This window comes from Corvus moneduloides, chromosome Z (genome assembly GCF_009650955.1).
Source record: "Corvus moneduloides isolate bCorMon1 chromosome Z, bCorMon1.pri, whole genome shotgun sequence".
Lineage (NCBI taxonomy): Eukaryota > Metazoa > Chordata > Aves > Passeriformes > Corvidae > Corvus > Corvus moneduloides.
The window spans coordinates 29,810,829-29,826,548 of NC_045511.1; the positions used below are offsets into that span (position 1 = coordinate 29,810,829).

The 15,720-nt window shown below is 39.4% G+C and overlaps 1 protein-coding gene across 2 annotated transcripts in view; it reads left to right on the forward strand.

Annotated features, from left to right (window-relative positions):
* Positions 1 to 15,720, forward strand: part of RNF38 (ring finger protein 38) — a 106,578-nt gene that overhangs the window by 13,238 nt on the left and 77,620 nt on the right. The window contains exon 2 of one of the 2 annotated variants that reach the window (XM_032096570.1): positions 997 to 1,081. The exons of the other annotated variant lie outside the window; for it this stretch is intronic. Within the exon in view, the coding sequence (XP_031952461.1) occupies positions 1,033 to 1,081 (49 nt within the window). The 5' untranslated portion in view covers positions 997 to 1,032. The remainder of the gene's footprint in view (positions 1 to 996; positions 1,082 to 15,720) is intronic. 2 annotated transcript variants of the gene reach the window in all.

Below are 15,720 nucleotides of genomic sequence, written 5' to 3' on the forward strand. Positions count from 1 at the left end.
TGTGCTGAAACAAAAACTGGATATCTCTCTGGTCACAAGGTTGTTAGTCATTCAAAGTCTCCTTTACATACACATTTCTGTTGACTATCCTGTATTTTTCCACTGGCTATTACTGTTATTAACATGCTGGTGACCTTAAAGAGTGCTTGAGAGTTCGACACTGGTGATGAGATGACTAGTGTTAAATCCAGTGTCTTTAAGTTCTAACCTTTTTTGTTTTGACATGCGTACTTTGAGTTTGTTTGCATCTAGAGACAAAGAGCACATGCATGTGGAAATGCTCACAGACAGACACACAAACTTAGATACCTCAGATATATAAACAGTCATCTCTCTGTCTCTTAAAAAGATCCGCCATTTGGCAGTGGCCACAGTCCTTCACTTCTAATTGTGCCTCAGTGCATTATGTAAGGTATAAAAAAAAAGGTTTGCTGAAACTGGCTCTATGGTTTCCTAGAATTATGTGTGTTGAATGCATTGTAAACTTAGAGGGGGTTTTTTATGAAACTTGTCTACATTATGCAGTCGTATAGCTAATGGTTTGCTATGTGACTGGATGGCCCAGCGACTTTGACACTTCTCTTCCAGTTCTGTATGCTCCTTACTGAGATCTTGGCTTCAGCTGAAATACGCCTAAAAGAAAACTGGACTATATATGTGTCTTTAAATCTGTGTATGTACTTTTTGTGTAAATGTGGGAGCCTTGCGTTCTGGGCTGGAGAGAGGTATGCCTTCATTAAGAGCAACAGTGGTAGTTTGTTCAGTTGTTTAAAAATACTGGTAATAACAATCCCCATCAACAGAAGTTAGTCTCTTAAAATGACCATACAGCCTGGATGTAACTGCAGTAACTTGTGTTCTCTTTCTCAAAGTTTTCATGTCAAAGGGGTATTTTGGCTGCTAAGCTGCTAGACAAACAACTGAAAACTGCTGAGCTATGTGGATGTGTCACAGGTACTGGCTGACGTGCATCTGTGTTGCTGCTTTTGCTTTCAGATGTTACCATGAGTATCAGTTGGAGCACAAGGAGCTATGGTAGTAGGAGTGTTTGGGAGAGCTGGGTCTTGTATACTTGAGAAAGGTAAGAGTGTGATGGGGTTGTGGGAATTCCTGATGGAACAGAGTGAGAATGGGTGATAACTAGCCAGGCAAGATCACCAAGCAATGAGATTCTTTACTAAGTCAAAGAGTATATCACAAGCTGAGAATTGGCAACTACAGAGAAGGAAATACTAAATCCACTATTACCTCTGTAGCCTGTCACTGAATTAGGAGACATGAAGCAAATTCCGGAGTATAGTTCATTTGTGCAGAACAAAAAAAATGAGACAATATGGAAACTAAAATAAAATTCAGTGGAGAAAGGAGGTTATGTTGTGATGGGATAACTTTGGTTGAACACAAGGTGCCTACCAAAGCCACTCTTACCACTCACCCTCCTCATCTGGATGGGGAAGAAAAGGTGTAACACAAGGTTCAGGAAGTACGGTCACAGGCAAACCAGACTTGGTTTGGAGAAATTGTTTTAAGTCATTGTCAATGAAAAGTCAGAGAAGGATAATGAGAAATAAAAACAAACCTTGAAACATCTTTCCCCCACCCCTCCCTTCTTCCCAGGTTCAGCTTCAGCTCCAGCCTTCTCTTCCTCTTCTGGCTGAGTGGCTCAAGAAAATGGGGGATGGGGGCTGTGGTCAGTTTATCACACTTGTCTCTGCTGCTCCTCCCTCCTCACATTCTTCCCCTACTCCAGCGTGAGGTCCCTCCCAACTTTTCCAGCATGAGACCTTCCCATGGGCTGCAGTTCTTCATGAACTGCCCTAGTATGTCTTCCAGCATGGTCACAGCCTCCTTCAGGCACCTGCTCAGATGTGGAGTCCTCCGTGGGCTGCAGGTGATCTCTGCTGCACCGTGGATCTCAGTGGGCTTCAGGGGAATAGCCTGCCTCATCATAGTCTTCACCACAGCCTGCAAAAGAATTTCTGCTCCAGTGCCTAAGAGTATCTCCTCTCCCACCTTTTTCACTGACCTTGGGGTCTGCTTTGTTGCTGTTGTGCAGTGGTCTTTCCCCCTTCTTAAGTATATTCTCTTAGAGATGCAATCACTGTCACTGATGGGCTTAGCCTTGGCCATGGTGGTTCTGTTTTGGAGCTGGCTGCACTAGCTCTTGTACTTAGAGGAAGCTTCTGTCATCATCTGTCAGAAGTTATCCCTGTAGCCAGCTACTGAAACCTTGCCACACAGGATGGCTTGAAAAAAATCTCTAATTGTCCGCATAGGTAACCAGTGCAGACAAACATTACCTGTATGTATGTGTTATCTGACCTTTGGCTACGCAAAGATTGTGATGTCATGATTTTGTCACAGCTCCAAGACAGTTGCTTGAAGAAGGAAACACAGCTTCTTTCCATAGGGTGTCCTGGAGCAAGATGAGTTGTATGATGAACTGGGTGGAAAAGCTAACGCAGGGAAGTAGAGTGAATTCAGCATGTTGTATTTTTTGGTTTGTGATTGCTTATGACTTAAACAGTTTGCTGCCTAGAAAAGTTCTACGGCTGAAAAGGGTAATGTAGTTGACCCTAAAGGAAGGGTTTTCTGGGTTTCTCATCCTATAGCTTGCATCCAAAATTGAAAATGGACTGCATTGCAGCCATTATATTGAAAAAATAAATGTGTATATACAGAAGAATCCAGATAAAGGCTATGAATCCTACTAGATTACTCACTTGTCAGAAATAAAAATGCTGTATATACTTGTAAGTTTGCCATTGGGGAGAGGTCTGGAATTACAAAAAAAATAAAAGAATGAAATTCAAAGTGAAATGCTAAACTGAAACTTTTTGATGTAGATATAGATTAGTGTATCATGTATTTTGCTTAGATTTTCAGGGATTTCAGGTTTTCAACTTTACCTTGAAGGCTTTCAGAAAGTTGTGGGGGTTTTGTGGTGGTGGTGTTTGTTTGGGGTTTTTTTCTGGGTTTTGTTTTTTTTTTTTTTCTCCCTCACACATCAGAGAGAAAGCAACTGCAGGACTAACAAAGATGCAGAAATAATCCAGCAATATAAATGGGATGGAAACAGTGTTCAGACTAATCTCTGATTTTTAGTAAAATCTACTTATGACTGACCTGCTGCTTTGTCATTTGATTGAAATTTCTGCACTTTTTCTGTTGTCTTTGTAAATACAGTACCTAGATTTTTGAGCGTGTTTTTGCAACAATCTTTTAAGTGGATTATGTCTATCTAATACCCATCTTCTGGTAAAATGTCAGTGTCTGTGATGTTCAGAGTAAACTTCAGAAAGCAGTCACATCCATCACAAGGACAGAGGGAGCTTCAATAACACATTTTCATGTAAGGACAGGGGTCAGCAAGGTTGTTGACAGAAATAGGCAGTAATAAACTTTACTCAGCAGTGAAACCATGTTTCTGGAAGAGTGCATGGGTTTATGAGTAAGGAGAAAAGGGAAATGACTTCTGTCCTCATGCTTATATAGAAGTGCTTCTTTCTGAGTAGCACTTGGTTTGCATACCAAGGAAAAACTCTTGTGTTTGTAAGGATCAGTCGGTGTTGCTGTAGGTGACCCATCTTGTATTTTGTACAGTGTTGAAAATTTGCCCATTTCTAGCCTTTCCAAAGTGATCAAATACATCTGTATTGTTTGAAGAAAATTTTCTGATTTATGTTTGAAGGGATCTGCTTTTCACTGGAATGAGTGGGTGTGGGGCCTTTTAATGAACTCTTGGGTAGGTTGTCCCTCTGTGAAGTTTTCACTGTGGTGATGCACAGTCTCTTTAAAGAACACCATCTGAATCAACTACTAGAAGTGTTTCAATGTTTCTTTTTATTGAGTGTGATATTGTGGACCTTTGTGACAATACCGAGGAAGAAGGTGAAATCAAGACATGCTGCAAGAGCTGGTTTAGTTTGTGGTGGTTTTTCCAGTGTTAGGCTGGCATTGGTTGTTTAAAGGAGATAAGGATAGCTTTGCTCTTTTCAGAGTTCATAAATCATTTGGCTCGTGTGTGTGTGTATTTTCTCTGATTCATGCAATGAAGCTCTGAATCGGGCATCCACCCTTTTATTAGTTATGCAGAAACAGTATAAGGAATATGCCAAAAACTGTGTTTCTAGGGTAATAACTTCATGTGCTCTTAAGCTGCAGCTGGAGCAGCAGAAGTAGCTGCGCATTATCACCTGGTTCCTGACCACCTTACTGCTAAAGTGGCTGAATGTACTGCTCCAGTTTAACACTAGCAGTAGGTATTAACTGAGGTAAACCACCTGTGCAGGTTCACTGGGTGTTCTTACAGATGTATGCCTACAGTATGTGGGAAATCTGGAAGTGTTTCTCTCATTGGTAGTGCTGCTCTAATGTGGGATCAAGAAATTAAAGCAAAGAGATTGCAACCACTTATTTTCTGTCTGTGTAGTAACTTCCAGGTGATATTTGCTTCCTCCTTTTGTCATCCATTGTACCTATTGCAATCTATTTTGATAGTCTTTAGAGGGCTATTAGGATATACAATAAACACAATAAAGAAGTGCTTTGTAAGAGTAAGTAAATAGTGATGGCATTGATTTTTTTTATATTTTTGGCTCTTAAAAAAATTCCCCATGTGGAAATAGTGATAGAGATGGCATTGGTGATGAAGGTACATATACTTGGGAACTTGGGAGGAAGATAAAAAGAGAGTAAACTTGTTTTTTTCAGGAAGAAAAGTTTTTTTTCCATTGAGTACAGTTCTACAGTAGTGTGAAGTGAATGAAAAATTTCACACACACAGTGGCCTCAGTGTGCAGAGCTTAACCTTCATTTACGTGGTTCAGATTGTTCATGAATCAAAGAGAATAACTTAGGCACTCTGTAACTGCAGTTTTAAGTAATCCTCATAAATCAGGGGACTGAAGCTAGAGACCTCTCACTTTGAGGTACTGATCCTTCCTGCCCGACCTCAAATAATATTGCAAAGCATAAGCTTGCAGGCTGGTAAATGCCAACCTCAGCTGCTGAATGAAATTTTTACCAGATCCTGCTGTATGGTTTGCTCATGTAGCCCCAGTGCTTTCCTCCTGTACAGTAGTAGTACAGGCTTGGTGCCGTTTGTCTGGTACTTGATACGCACAAACAAATACGATGTAAACCATGTACAAGTCATATAATGAATATTAGACAGCTTTTCTTTCATATCAAGTGAAAAGCAGAAAACCTGTATTGCCCTTATCAGAAGCATGCTATCATTTCACAGAAATGTATTAACCCTGTCATACAAAACCGAGTGTTTCATTGCACTTCTTTCCCCCGCTGAACTGTTCATTAAAAACATTTTAGCATCACAGTTCTTTTCAACTTAGTGTTCATTCTCATAAGCTTTTTAGTATGGTTGACATTTTTGGAGAGAAACAATTTCCTGTAAAAACTGAGCGAGTTTCCCATCATAAGATGTTGCTTCTGTTATGAAAATAATGTAGACGCATTGGCAGTTAGACAAGTGAGGATCTGTGTCTAGAAATCCAGAGCATAGCTTAGTCATTTGATTCTAGGAGAAATAACATTAAATTAAATGGTTTATTGAGGCAAACTGCTGATTCTTGAGTTACATAATCTGAATTGTGCTTTTCTCTCTCAAAGTGGCTCTTGAAAGAAGATCTGGACCTAGGTCTATTAGGAGCACTAAGCAAGGCTTTCAGTCTTTCTGAGCGATTGTACTGAGAGCACTTACTTTAGTTGCTGCTCTGTGTTCAGCTCTCTTGAAAGGATGATTTGAAGATGTTATAACATCCCATTATTGGCAGAAGTGGAAATCTTTTCGTATTAGGCAGGTTGAGCTTGCGTCATCTGGGAGTTCTCTCCAGTTCCTTTTTTCCCACTGTTGAGTCTTGGCCACACATACTCTTGCTTATTTCCTTGATATTCAGATCCTCATTCTGAATAATGTTCCCTGTGTTCCAACTTGTCTTGCCATCCATCACCTCTGGGTGTCTTGAGTAAGAAGAGAAATAAAGACATCATTTCCTCTGGAAATTCTTTCTTCTCTTTTGATTTCTGTAGCCCTTATGTCAACCTGCTGTTCTTTCCTCTGATTTCAGTTTCCAGGCACCTGAGCCCAGAAGGTTCTGTCGTGTACTAAGTGTTGAGCAATCTAAAGAAATTCAGCCTTCCCTCAGTGCTTGTGTACTGCTAGAAATTGACAGCTGATGCTTGGTCATGTTCCAGGAAAATCACAGGCTTGGTATTGGGCTTCTGAACCAGGAAACAACATGCGATGCTTTTTTCTTCATGGGGCAGAATCCTTTTACTTACATTGCTCTTGTGCTTGGAGAGGCTGTATTTTGCAAAGTGCTGCAAATAGATGGTGCAAAAAAGAAAAACTGTAATCAAGCAGACTACTTTCATAGTGGGGAGAAAGTGTCATGTAGATTTTATCTGACCTGGGGTCGGGAATGTTCTTTTGTCCTGTTCAGGCACTTACCAGTCTGATAGGACTACTAGGGCTGTGGAAAACTGCTTGACCCCAGTAACCACACAGTGTCTATTAAGGGGTTTCTTGTCCTGAAGAGGACTGCTGTCAGTACTGTTGATGGTGCCCTGTTCTGTGTTGCAGCTTTATTGATACCACACAGAGTACTGAAGAGTTTTCCAGAACCTGGAGCTTGTCTACAAATGGACTTAAAAGTCTGGAGGAATGTTTGTAGAAGGTGAACAATGGCTTTTGGAGCAAATTGTTCTTGTTTTTTCAGATACCAGCTAGTCCTAAGACAGGCTGGATTGAACCTGTCCCATCGTATTACCAAGCTTCAGGAAGTCCTGGTCAGGGACTTCCTGAGGGGGAAGTTCTACCAGGAATATTTTGTTCAGTGGGCTGGACTTTTTTTGAGGCACAGTGAGTGTTTTTCATCAATGTTCTTTTTGGTGGTATTATACTGGCTCAATCAATTTAAAAGCTGAAGAGTCCAGGTCTGTATGCTGTCTTCCTGCTTTTCCCCACACCCATCTGTTTTATCAGTGTTCTGTGACTAATTAGAGGTTCTTAAGAATGCAGTTTTCAAGGTACTGGAACACTCTGAGGTATTTCTCAGTCTTGTTCTGTAGTCTTTTTCTGATAATTCTCAATGCAGAACTTCTGATAAAATTAACAGATGAACAAATAGAATGTTTTCATTTAAGGGGAGGAGGCAAAAGGAAGTTTTTGGTCCACAAGTGTAGCTGGGATGATTTTTCTCCTTGCGTGGACTTTTTTGTAGTTACTGGCACTGGATTTCATCAGTCACTTTATTTGCCCCTCACTTGCTATTGTTAAATCCTGTCATAATTCTGTTGTATTTTTCTTCCATTTGACCCCAGGTTGTGCCTGCTGCTGATTTTAATAGATTAGAAAACGTGGATTGCTTTGAAATGGATTGCTTTGAAACTTTGAAGGCTTTGTCCATTAATTACAGAACCGTGTTAGACAGATGAGGATAAACACTCCTTAGTTGAACAATTCTGCCTACGCTTAATCAAGCATATTTGCCTGCCTGTGCAACTGGCTGGGTCATGTCTTCACATTTACTTTGCTGGCAGTGTGCAGCTCTCCCTGCTCCTGAATAGAGCGTGTCCTGAGGATATTCTGGAAATGTGAAGGCTGTGCCCTGGCAATGGGAACAAAGGTTGCGCAGAGTAACTTCCTCTGATTTCAATAATGATTTTGTCTTCTTACTCCTCCTTTCATCTCCTTGAAGGTATTTTTTGGCCCTCTCCCTGCTTTTACTTATGAAGTTACTTAAATGATTTTTCCTCTTTAAAATGATAAGTAACTGGGTCAACAGCCTTGATATTTAATTGCTATGAATAATTAGGAAGCTTTTGTAGTAACCCATCAGTGCTTCTTCAAGATGACTTAGTGAATCTACTGATCTCTCCTTCCCCTGCTTTCTGGGAACGTGTTCACTCCACATTCCACTGCTGGGATTGCCTCTTTTCCATATCATTCCTAAGAGATATCTTAATAGAAAATCTTGCTGTTAAGCTGGAGCGTACAAAGCTGTAATTGCACTAGAGTGGGATGGAGATTGGAAGATCTCACAAAACCCCACAAATCTTGTGGTTTTCTTTGAGGAGTGCTTCCAGCGGTTTGCTCTACTCCAATTTTAGATTGTGTTTTTGCACCTGCTTGAGAAGTCTGGGTTCTGTTCACTAGCTAAATCAATTTGTTGCTTCCTTGAAATTAGCAATACCAAAAAGTATGTCTCGTGTCTGCTTTGTTTGTATTCTAAACAGAGAACAAAAGGCAGGTGGTAATTACACTGCAGGGTAAACAACTGTAAATTTCTTGAATAAGATTTAAACAATTCTATTGAGGAGAAATCTCCTGAATGTAACTGACTACTAGTAGTATTACTACTAGTCCTACTACCAGTTAGTAGTACACCTAGGACAGTCTCCCTGTTCTTAGAACTTTGTTTTTCAGAGGCAAAGTAAACCATGTTCTGATAATGTTCTTGTAAATATATTCACTTCTCATTGAGGTAAGTGTCACAAAAGGATGAACTAAGCTCATGTGGACTTTTGCAGTAGTGGAAGTGCTGGAGGCAGGATTCATATCTTGCATCTGCAGTTGAGCTGGTGGGGAAAGAAAAGGCAAAAGGATTCACCCTGGGGAGTTGCTGTACTTAATGTGGCAGCCACATCCTTAATTTTTTCCAAATAAGCTTTGGCTGGAGTTCTAAGCTTTCTGATACATAACATCTGCTTGCTGTCCAACTTAAGAAATGGGTGAATATTTGAGTCTTCTGATGGATGAGGAAGCTGAAGTGTTCTCTCTAGATGGCATTAACACTTTCTATTTAAAAGAAGTCTTAGGTGAGATGTGCATTATCATTAGCATGCTAGTTAGTCTAGGTTACTGGCTAGGTGTTTAACTTCATGTTGTCACTCTTTTATTATTTGGCAATATGCTCAGGTACAAAGGAGGATGAGCGAAATAATTTCTTTTAATTGCTGCAGTGAGAGAAATTGATATTTTGATATTTCTGTACAATGGTATAGCAGATCTAGTCATACTAGCAAAGAATTGTTACACATTTGGGGTTAAGAGAGAAAGAAAAATGAACAGTTAAAGCAATGGTGGGATACGGAACCATACATGCTTAAAGGATGAACTTCCAAGAGTACTCAAAAAAGTCGTGTCCTGTGGTTTAATTTCTGCTGTAGCCATGAAAACATAGGATAACTTCCTTGTTTCTCCATTCTGAGTTAGAAGAGACTGTTTAATGGTCACAGTTCGGCTCCTCAGTATTCAGGCAGTTACCTGAAGTTTTTCCACTGTTGTTTTTCTCCTGTGAGCAACGTCTGCAGTTTCTTGTCCCTGTAAAGTCTTAAGGTTTAAAACATCTTCTTTAAGTTAGGAAACTGCAGGTTAAATATTCCGATGTGTGATTATCCCAAAAATTATTATAATACTTACTATGTAGTATTAGTGAACAGTATCGTTCTTATGATCTTTATCTCATACCAGATACACTTAGGACTTTTTCCAGTTCCTCCTGTATAAAAGCTCCTTCTGGGTAATTTCTTTTAGACCTTTTGCAAAAGTGCCCTCCTTAACATACATTATGCCCCTTGACCTTTTGCTTTCTCTTTTGGTGTGTCTTTCCTGTTGTCTTCAGAGATACTCTTCCCTGTATGATCACTGACTTTCATACTGTTATGTAAACCTATGACTTCATGTTTTTAGGGTTAAGTGTAGTGTCTTTTAGTTACGTTTTCTCTAAGTTAAAATGTACTGGTCTTTTTATGATCTCTTCATGTCGTGATCATTCTTGCTCCACGTCACTGTGCTGTCTGCCAGGTTTGAGCATAACCTGACGTGTATGCCTTTGATTCTTGCTGCCCTGCATCTGCCTCCTTGACAAATTCAGCTCTCTTGTAATCTTCACACCTCTGTCACTGAAAGCTGGTGAAGGAGAGAAGTATATTAATGTGGAACTGAAATATGCTGTGAGTGTGTTGCTGCTACCTCCTAACTTACTCTCTCCTAACTTTTTAAGCCTTGTTCTGGCATGGTCTTTGTAGCCTCCTAGTGAATGTCATAAGCTATGTTACCCTCAGCTAGCCTGGCCTCAGCTAGTAGACTTTGTCTAGCATAGGTATGCTGCACTGAACACTAGGCAAATAACCTGTTACAAATACAAGTGCGCATCCCAATACTTTGATAATCAGCTTCATTGAGTGTGCAGTTTCTTCGTGTATTCAGAAAGCATATTAAATCTGGAAAGCTTGTACAGTTGGGTTCTCTGTTTCTTCATTTCCATATCAAATATAGTCATTTGGAGGGTATAAAGACTTTCCTGACTGTAAGCAAAATTCACATTTTACTTAAAATGTCTTTGAATTCTTTCTTCGTTTTGCCTAGTAATAAATTAAAGTCTCTGTTATTCATGTGTGACCTCACAACAAAGTTTTGACAGTCTGAACTAGCAATTGGTATGTGCAATAAATAGCACTTGACTCCCTTCTTTGAGCACTACTGAAACTTAATCTTTTGTCTTCTCTCAGCACATGGTATCTTCAGGTTTTTTCTTTGAAGTTAGTTGGACTTTTAAGTTTGTGAGAAACAGAATCTTTGCAAGAGACCACCAATATATATAGCTGGTTTTTAGGAAGAGAAGCATTTTTAATTCAAAAAACTTAATTTGGTTATTTCCAGTAGTTAGTCCTTAGTTTCGATCGCTGTATTGAATTACAGCTTTTTCAGATGAGATAGCACACATAGTGAACAGTGTTGTAATGGATTTCCTTAATACAAATAAATTGTGCCATGGGCTTTATCACTCTGCTGGAAGAGCATTTGGATAAGTCTGTAAATTCTGTGTTGACCATGATTACATATTTGGCATTACATTCAGTTTGTTTTGCAGGCAGTTATGTAGGGCCCTCTACTTGGTAACTATAGTGCTTTTATTTAAACTTCATAGAAAACAGCAAGCTGATAAAAGGGAGCATTTTGGGGAAGGCTTTTATAAGGTTTCCAGGTTCTAATAAACAATTGTTGTTCAAGGCTTGTAGCCCTTCCTATTTCTTGTCACATACATGCTGGAATTAATATTTGTGCATTGTTAAAATTGTGGAATCAGAACTTCTACTACAATCCAGTAAGCTCAGCAAGTTTCTCCCAAATTACACCTTTTTTAGAAGGAAAAAAGAATTAGGGCACAGTCATTTCTAGTTCTTGCATTGAACTTTTCTAAGTTTAGTTAGCTTTTAAATTGAGCGTGCTTTCTAAATCCATGGCTTTTGATTGTCTGAATGTGTGTAGTTGGGGAACTAACTGTTCTTTTACTATACATTTCCTTTCCTCTGGTATACTACCTCCTACTGAGGATAAAAATGCCTTTTTATATTTTGATGTTGCAACTGAGAAGGTTGCAAATGCATGTTGGGAAAAAAAAAAAAAGAATGGATGAATTTTCTTCCTTGTTCTCCAAGTAGGCAGACAGCAGTATGATTTTGGAGTAATTTCATTTTCTTCTGCCTCAATATAGTCTCTCTGTAAGTCAAGTGGACAATATATTATGCTCTTGCATCCTCATTTGTGGGTTACATGCTATCTTGAGAAGTGGCCAAAACAGCTGAAATTTGGAGGAAAAAGTAGTGATTTTATTTCCTTCTGTTATGACAACTGTGGTTGTGGGATTGAGGATTAGAGGTAGTGAGCATGAACTGAAACACAGGAACTTCCTTCTGAACATCAAGAAAAGGTGAAAGGGACTGCACTTAGACACAGGTTGCCCAGGGAGATTTGGGAGTCTCCCACCTTGGGGATACAACTCATCTGGACATTGTGCTGAGCAACCTGCTCTGGGTAGTCTGGCTTGAGCAAAGGGCTTGGACAAGATGACCTTCCTTTTCCAACCTCAGCTCTTCTGTGATTCTGTGATTCTTTGTCTTTTTCACAGCAGACTTGTTTCCATAGTAATCGGCAATGATGGCGGATTATTTCTTCCACGTTAAAAAAGCTGTCAACATTTTTATTTGAAGCATGAAATGGGAAGTTCCTACCTCCAAAAAATGTTCTCTTTCTTCCAGAAGTGCTTTCTTTTCTAATACTTGGAAGTGACTTTTGAGGCATTTCAAATAAAAAAAATTTACCAGAAATTGATTTATACTAACTTCAGAAGGTCAAAATCAAATATTGTTAAGTTTCAGCTGAGGGCCTATAGATGAAGGTCAGTTTACGTAGAGTATCCCGGCTTCTGTTTTGGAGAAGGCATCTTCCCATAGTAAGCTCTTTGGAGGAGAGGGACACCTGAAGCAAATACATATTTGTGCTAAAGCACTCGCCCCTTAATAATATATTTGGCAAATTTAAACTTTAATTTTTTTTCAGAATGTCAACTGGTGCTTTAATTTGGAATTTAAGTAAGAATTGACAGCTTTTCAGAGACGAAAAATACTTTCTTCTGACTGTCTTTTGTACCATATCAGATGAATTTTATGAAGGAAGGTGAGAGGTATGCTTTGACTTAATGGCTTTGATTTGAATTTCTCATCCTGTTCATAACTTTTCATGTTGCTGAGAAGCATAAGCCCTTGAAAGCTTTCTCAGTTAACAAGTGTGGTCTAACTTGTAACCCACCGGAAGAATTCCCATTCCATGAAAAGAAAAGAAGTGACACAAGGTTTCCTACAGTGAGAGTGAGAACTACTGTTGAGGCCGACAGCAGGTCCAGAGGCATCATAGACCTTAATTTGGACATGGTTAACTTCTATTTGTGAGAAAAGCCCGTGCGAAGAAAAGCAGTTAGTTTTTACCCATGAGAATGGAGTATCAACAGAAGCAAGAAAGTTAAACAGTAGAAGGAGAAAAACAGCAACATATCTGCACCTGTTATTTGACTGAATGCTTGAATGCTTATGCTATAGGTAGCCAATGAAGTCTATTGTGGTAGTTTAGCAGCCAGTGAATATGTAACATGAATGATAACATACAAAAGGTGTATAAAAGAGGCTGATTTGTTTAATAAGAGGCTTTTTGCACTTTATCTGAGGCACTGTCTGTGTATGTCATGACCGCCCCAACAGCGACAAACTACTTATCTGGGGACAACAGAAACCTTCCAAGATTTAGCTGGCTCAAAAAAAAAAAAAAAACCAACAAACCAAAACAAACCCAAAACAAAACAAACCAGCTGGCTTCATTGCAGAAACATCTTGTTGTGTTATGACAGTCTTTTTGAAGGCAAGGTCATATGCTTGTTTTCACATTGAGATGATAAGGTCTTAAAGCTCTTTAGTTTTATGTGTGGATAAAAGCAGATTTTAGGAAAGAAGAAAAGAATTTACTTGAAAAATGAGATATTTCTGATGAATCTATAAAGTGAAAATGCATATTCTGCCTCTGGAGTGCCAAATAGATGAGGTGGTCCAACCAAGGCACACATTCAGTTGTGTCAGCAGTGAAAATTGCTGATCATTGAAGAAAATCTGTTCATGTATTCTTTAATTAAGTGCTGAGGTAGTGCTTTACCTTGAAAGAACTTTCTTCCTTCAATATGAAAGAAGAGATGCCAGAAAAAAAAACTCATGTCATTCCAGAGTAATGTACAAGACAAAAAGATCTGTTGGGCCGCTTTTACAAACTGTCACTTATCCACATAGCTTTTGTTAAGTACCATGAATATGAATTTTAGGTTTTAGCAGTAAAAATGATTGGGGGTATGGGGGTGGGCTGGCAGTCTGTGAAGCAGTTTGCCATCTGGAGGTGGTATGAGCAGCCTGTTCACCAGAGCTTTCATATAGGAATGAACTCTGGACATTTTTGCAGAGGACACTGGTGAAAGAATGGCTAGACAAAAGTGAAGCTCTTCAGAAAAATTACCCACATCACACCTTGCAACAGCTACACAATTTCCAGTCATGGGGATCATAACAAATTCATCCTGGGTTAGCAAAGATGATGTTACTGAATAAGGTGAACACTTTTTGTGTACTGTGGAAATCCAGTGGTTGCTTCTGACCTGGCTGTTTTGTGGATTGCTGTCAAAAAAATATTAGCTGGAGGTCCTGTGTTTGGTAACTGGCTATTCCAGCTACTCCAACTCTGAAAGTTGTTCAGAAAACATAAGGAAAGAACAGGAGGGTTTGTGTGTGTGTCGTTGTTGGACTTTTGCTACTTTGCTCCAACTTTCTGATATTGTCTGACTTACGTAATCAAATGTTGGTGAGGGTAAAATTTGTGTCAGAAGTGATCTAAAGCATTTTATTCTTTTTAGAAACCAAATGTTTGTGTTTTGCAACAGCTTTTTGAAGGTTTGTATCAAACTGCTCACATCCTACAGCAAAAATCGAGCAGACTGAAATGGTTCGTAATTCTGTTGTACTGGTATTTTCTTTGAGCTCTTTAACAACGTGTTAGCAAAATTCTGCATCAACAGTTAAGGACTGTTAGTTGACTTTTGGATAAACTGGAACTCCAGCCAAGTGCAGTGACAAAGACTTGACTGAGATGACTTAGACTGCTCCCTGCAATTTTCCTGACCAGAGGCATGTCACATACATGGTTGTTTGATTTGCCAGTAGCAGTTTATGTTTTTAGTGGCCAGTGTCCTCCTTTGCAGGGTAGAATCACTGACAGATTTATCAAGCTGTGGCATTGCCAGCAGCCCTGCAGGTTTGTATACTGCCGCTGCTGTGCAGTGACTGACTACTGCCATGGTATAGCAGCTTTTAGAAATGCTGCAGGTGAAGTGCTGCATGTGTCCTTTTATACTTAAAGGGACTTGAAGTTAGATCAGATTTTTGTACAGTTTTTTATTGCTCTTTACCTACACAGACCCCATTTCTTTCAATGCAAGAGTCTGTGCGTTTTATTGGAAAATGTTAGTTTAATATCTGAAACACCAAGTGTTGGTGAATGTGGAAAACACCAGTATGGGTTGCATTACTGTAGAGGTGTTTCTGATACTGGTCTGTGTCAGGGAAAAGCCTTTTCTAATGCTCCAAACAACCAAGGGGCTGCCAGTTTAGCTTTAGGACACAAGCACAGAAATTCTTGGTGTTTCCCCAAAGGTAAAATGTATTTCTGCTGTTGGACTGTTTTTGTGAATTTTTTGCATTGCATGGAAAATTTTTTCTGAAGAGGGAAAGGTAGGTACGGCTAGGAGTTGAAACAGTATTTCACTCCTTAAAATAATTTCCCCTTTCATTACAAAAACAACTCGTCTTTCTCCAAAATCAGTTAGAAACTTTGCTTTTCCTTTGACCTACCTTTGCATTCCCAGACATTCTCACCCTCTAACTGGTCAGATAGATTTTCTAACAGATATCTCATTCAGAGTTGCCCTTCCATTTTGTCTTACTAAAACGTATTACTACATTTTGGAGTTTAACATGCATTCTTTTTCCCCATTTCCTTACTTTTGCTCTTAATTCCAAGGCACACAAAAGCAGGGATGACAATAGAAACATGTTTAGGTAGTAGTTACTTCCTCCCTAATCAGGGCACAGGATATGCTGGGGAGGAGAACACTGGGGTTTTATGGAGGATTTGATTACTGCAGCGTTTTTGAATAGTCAAGAGTCTTGGGCAGGTCCTGCAGGTGGCCCCAGAGACACAGCCTGGGAGTGGTTGTCCAGACTCCTAGAGAACCTGGCTGGCAGGATATTGCTATGGTGAGGGACCAATGGAACTCACTGAAACATTGTCAAAACCAAATTATTTTTACTTATTGGCAGATTATA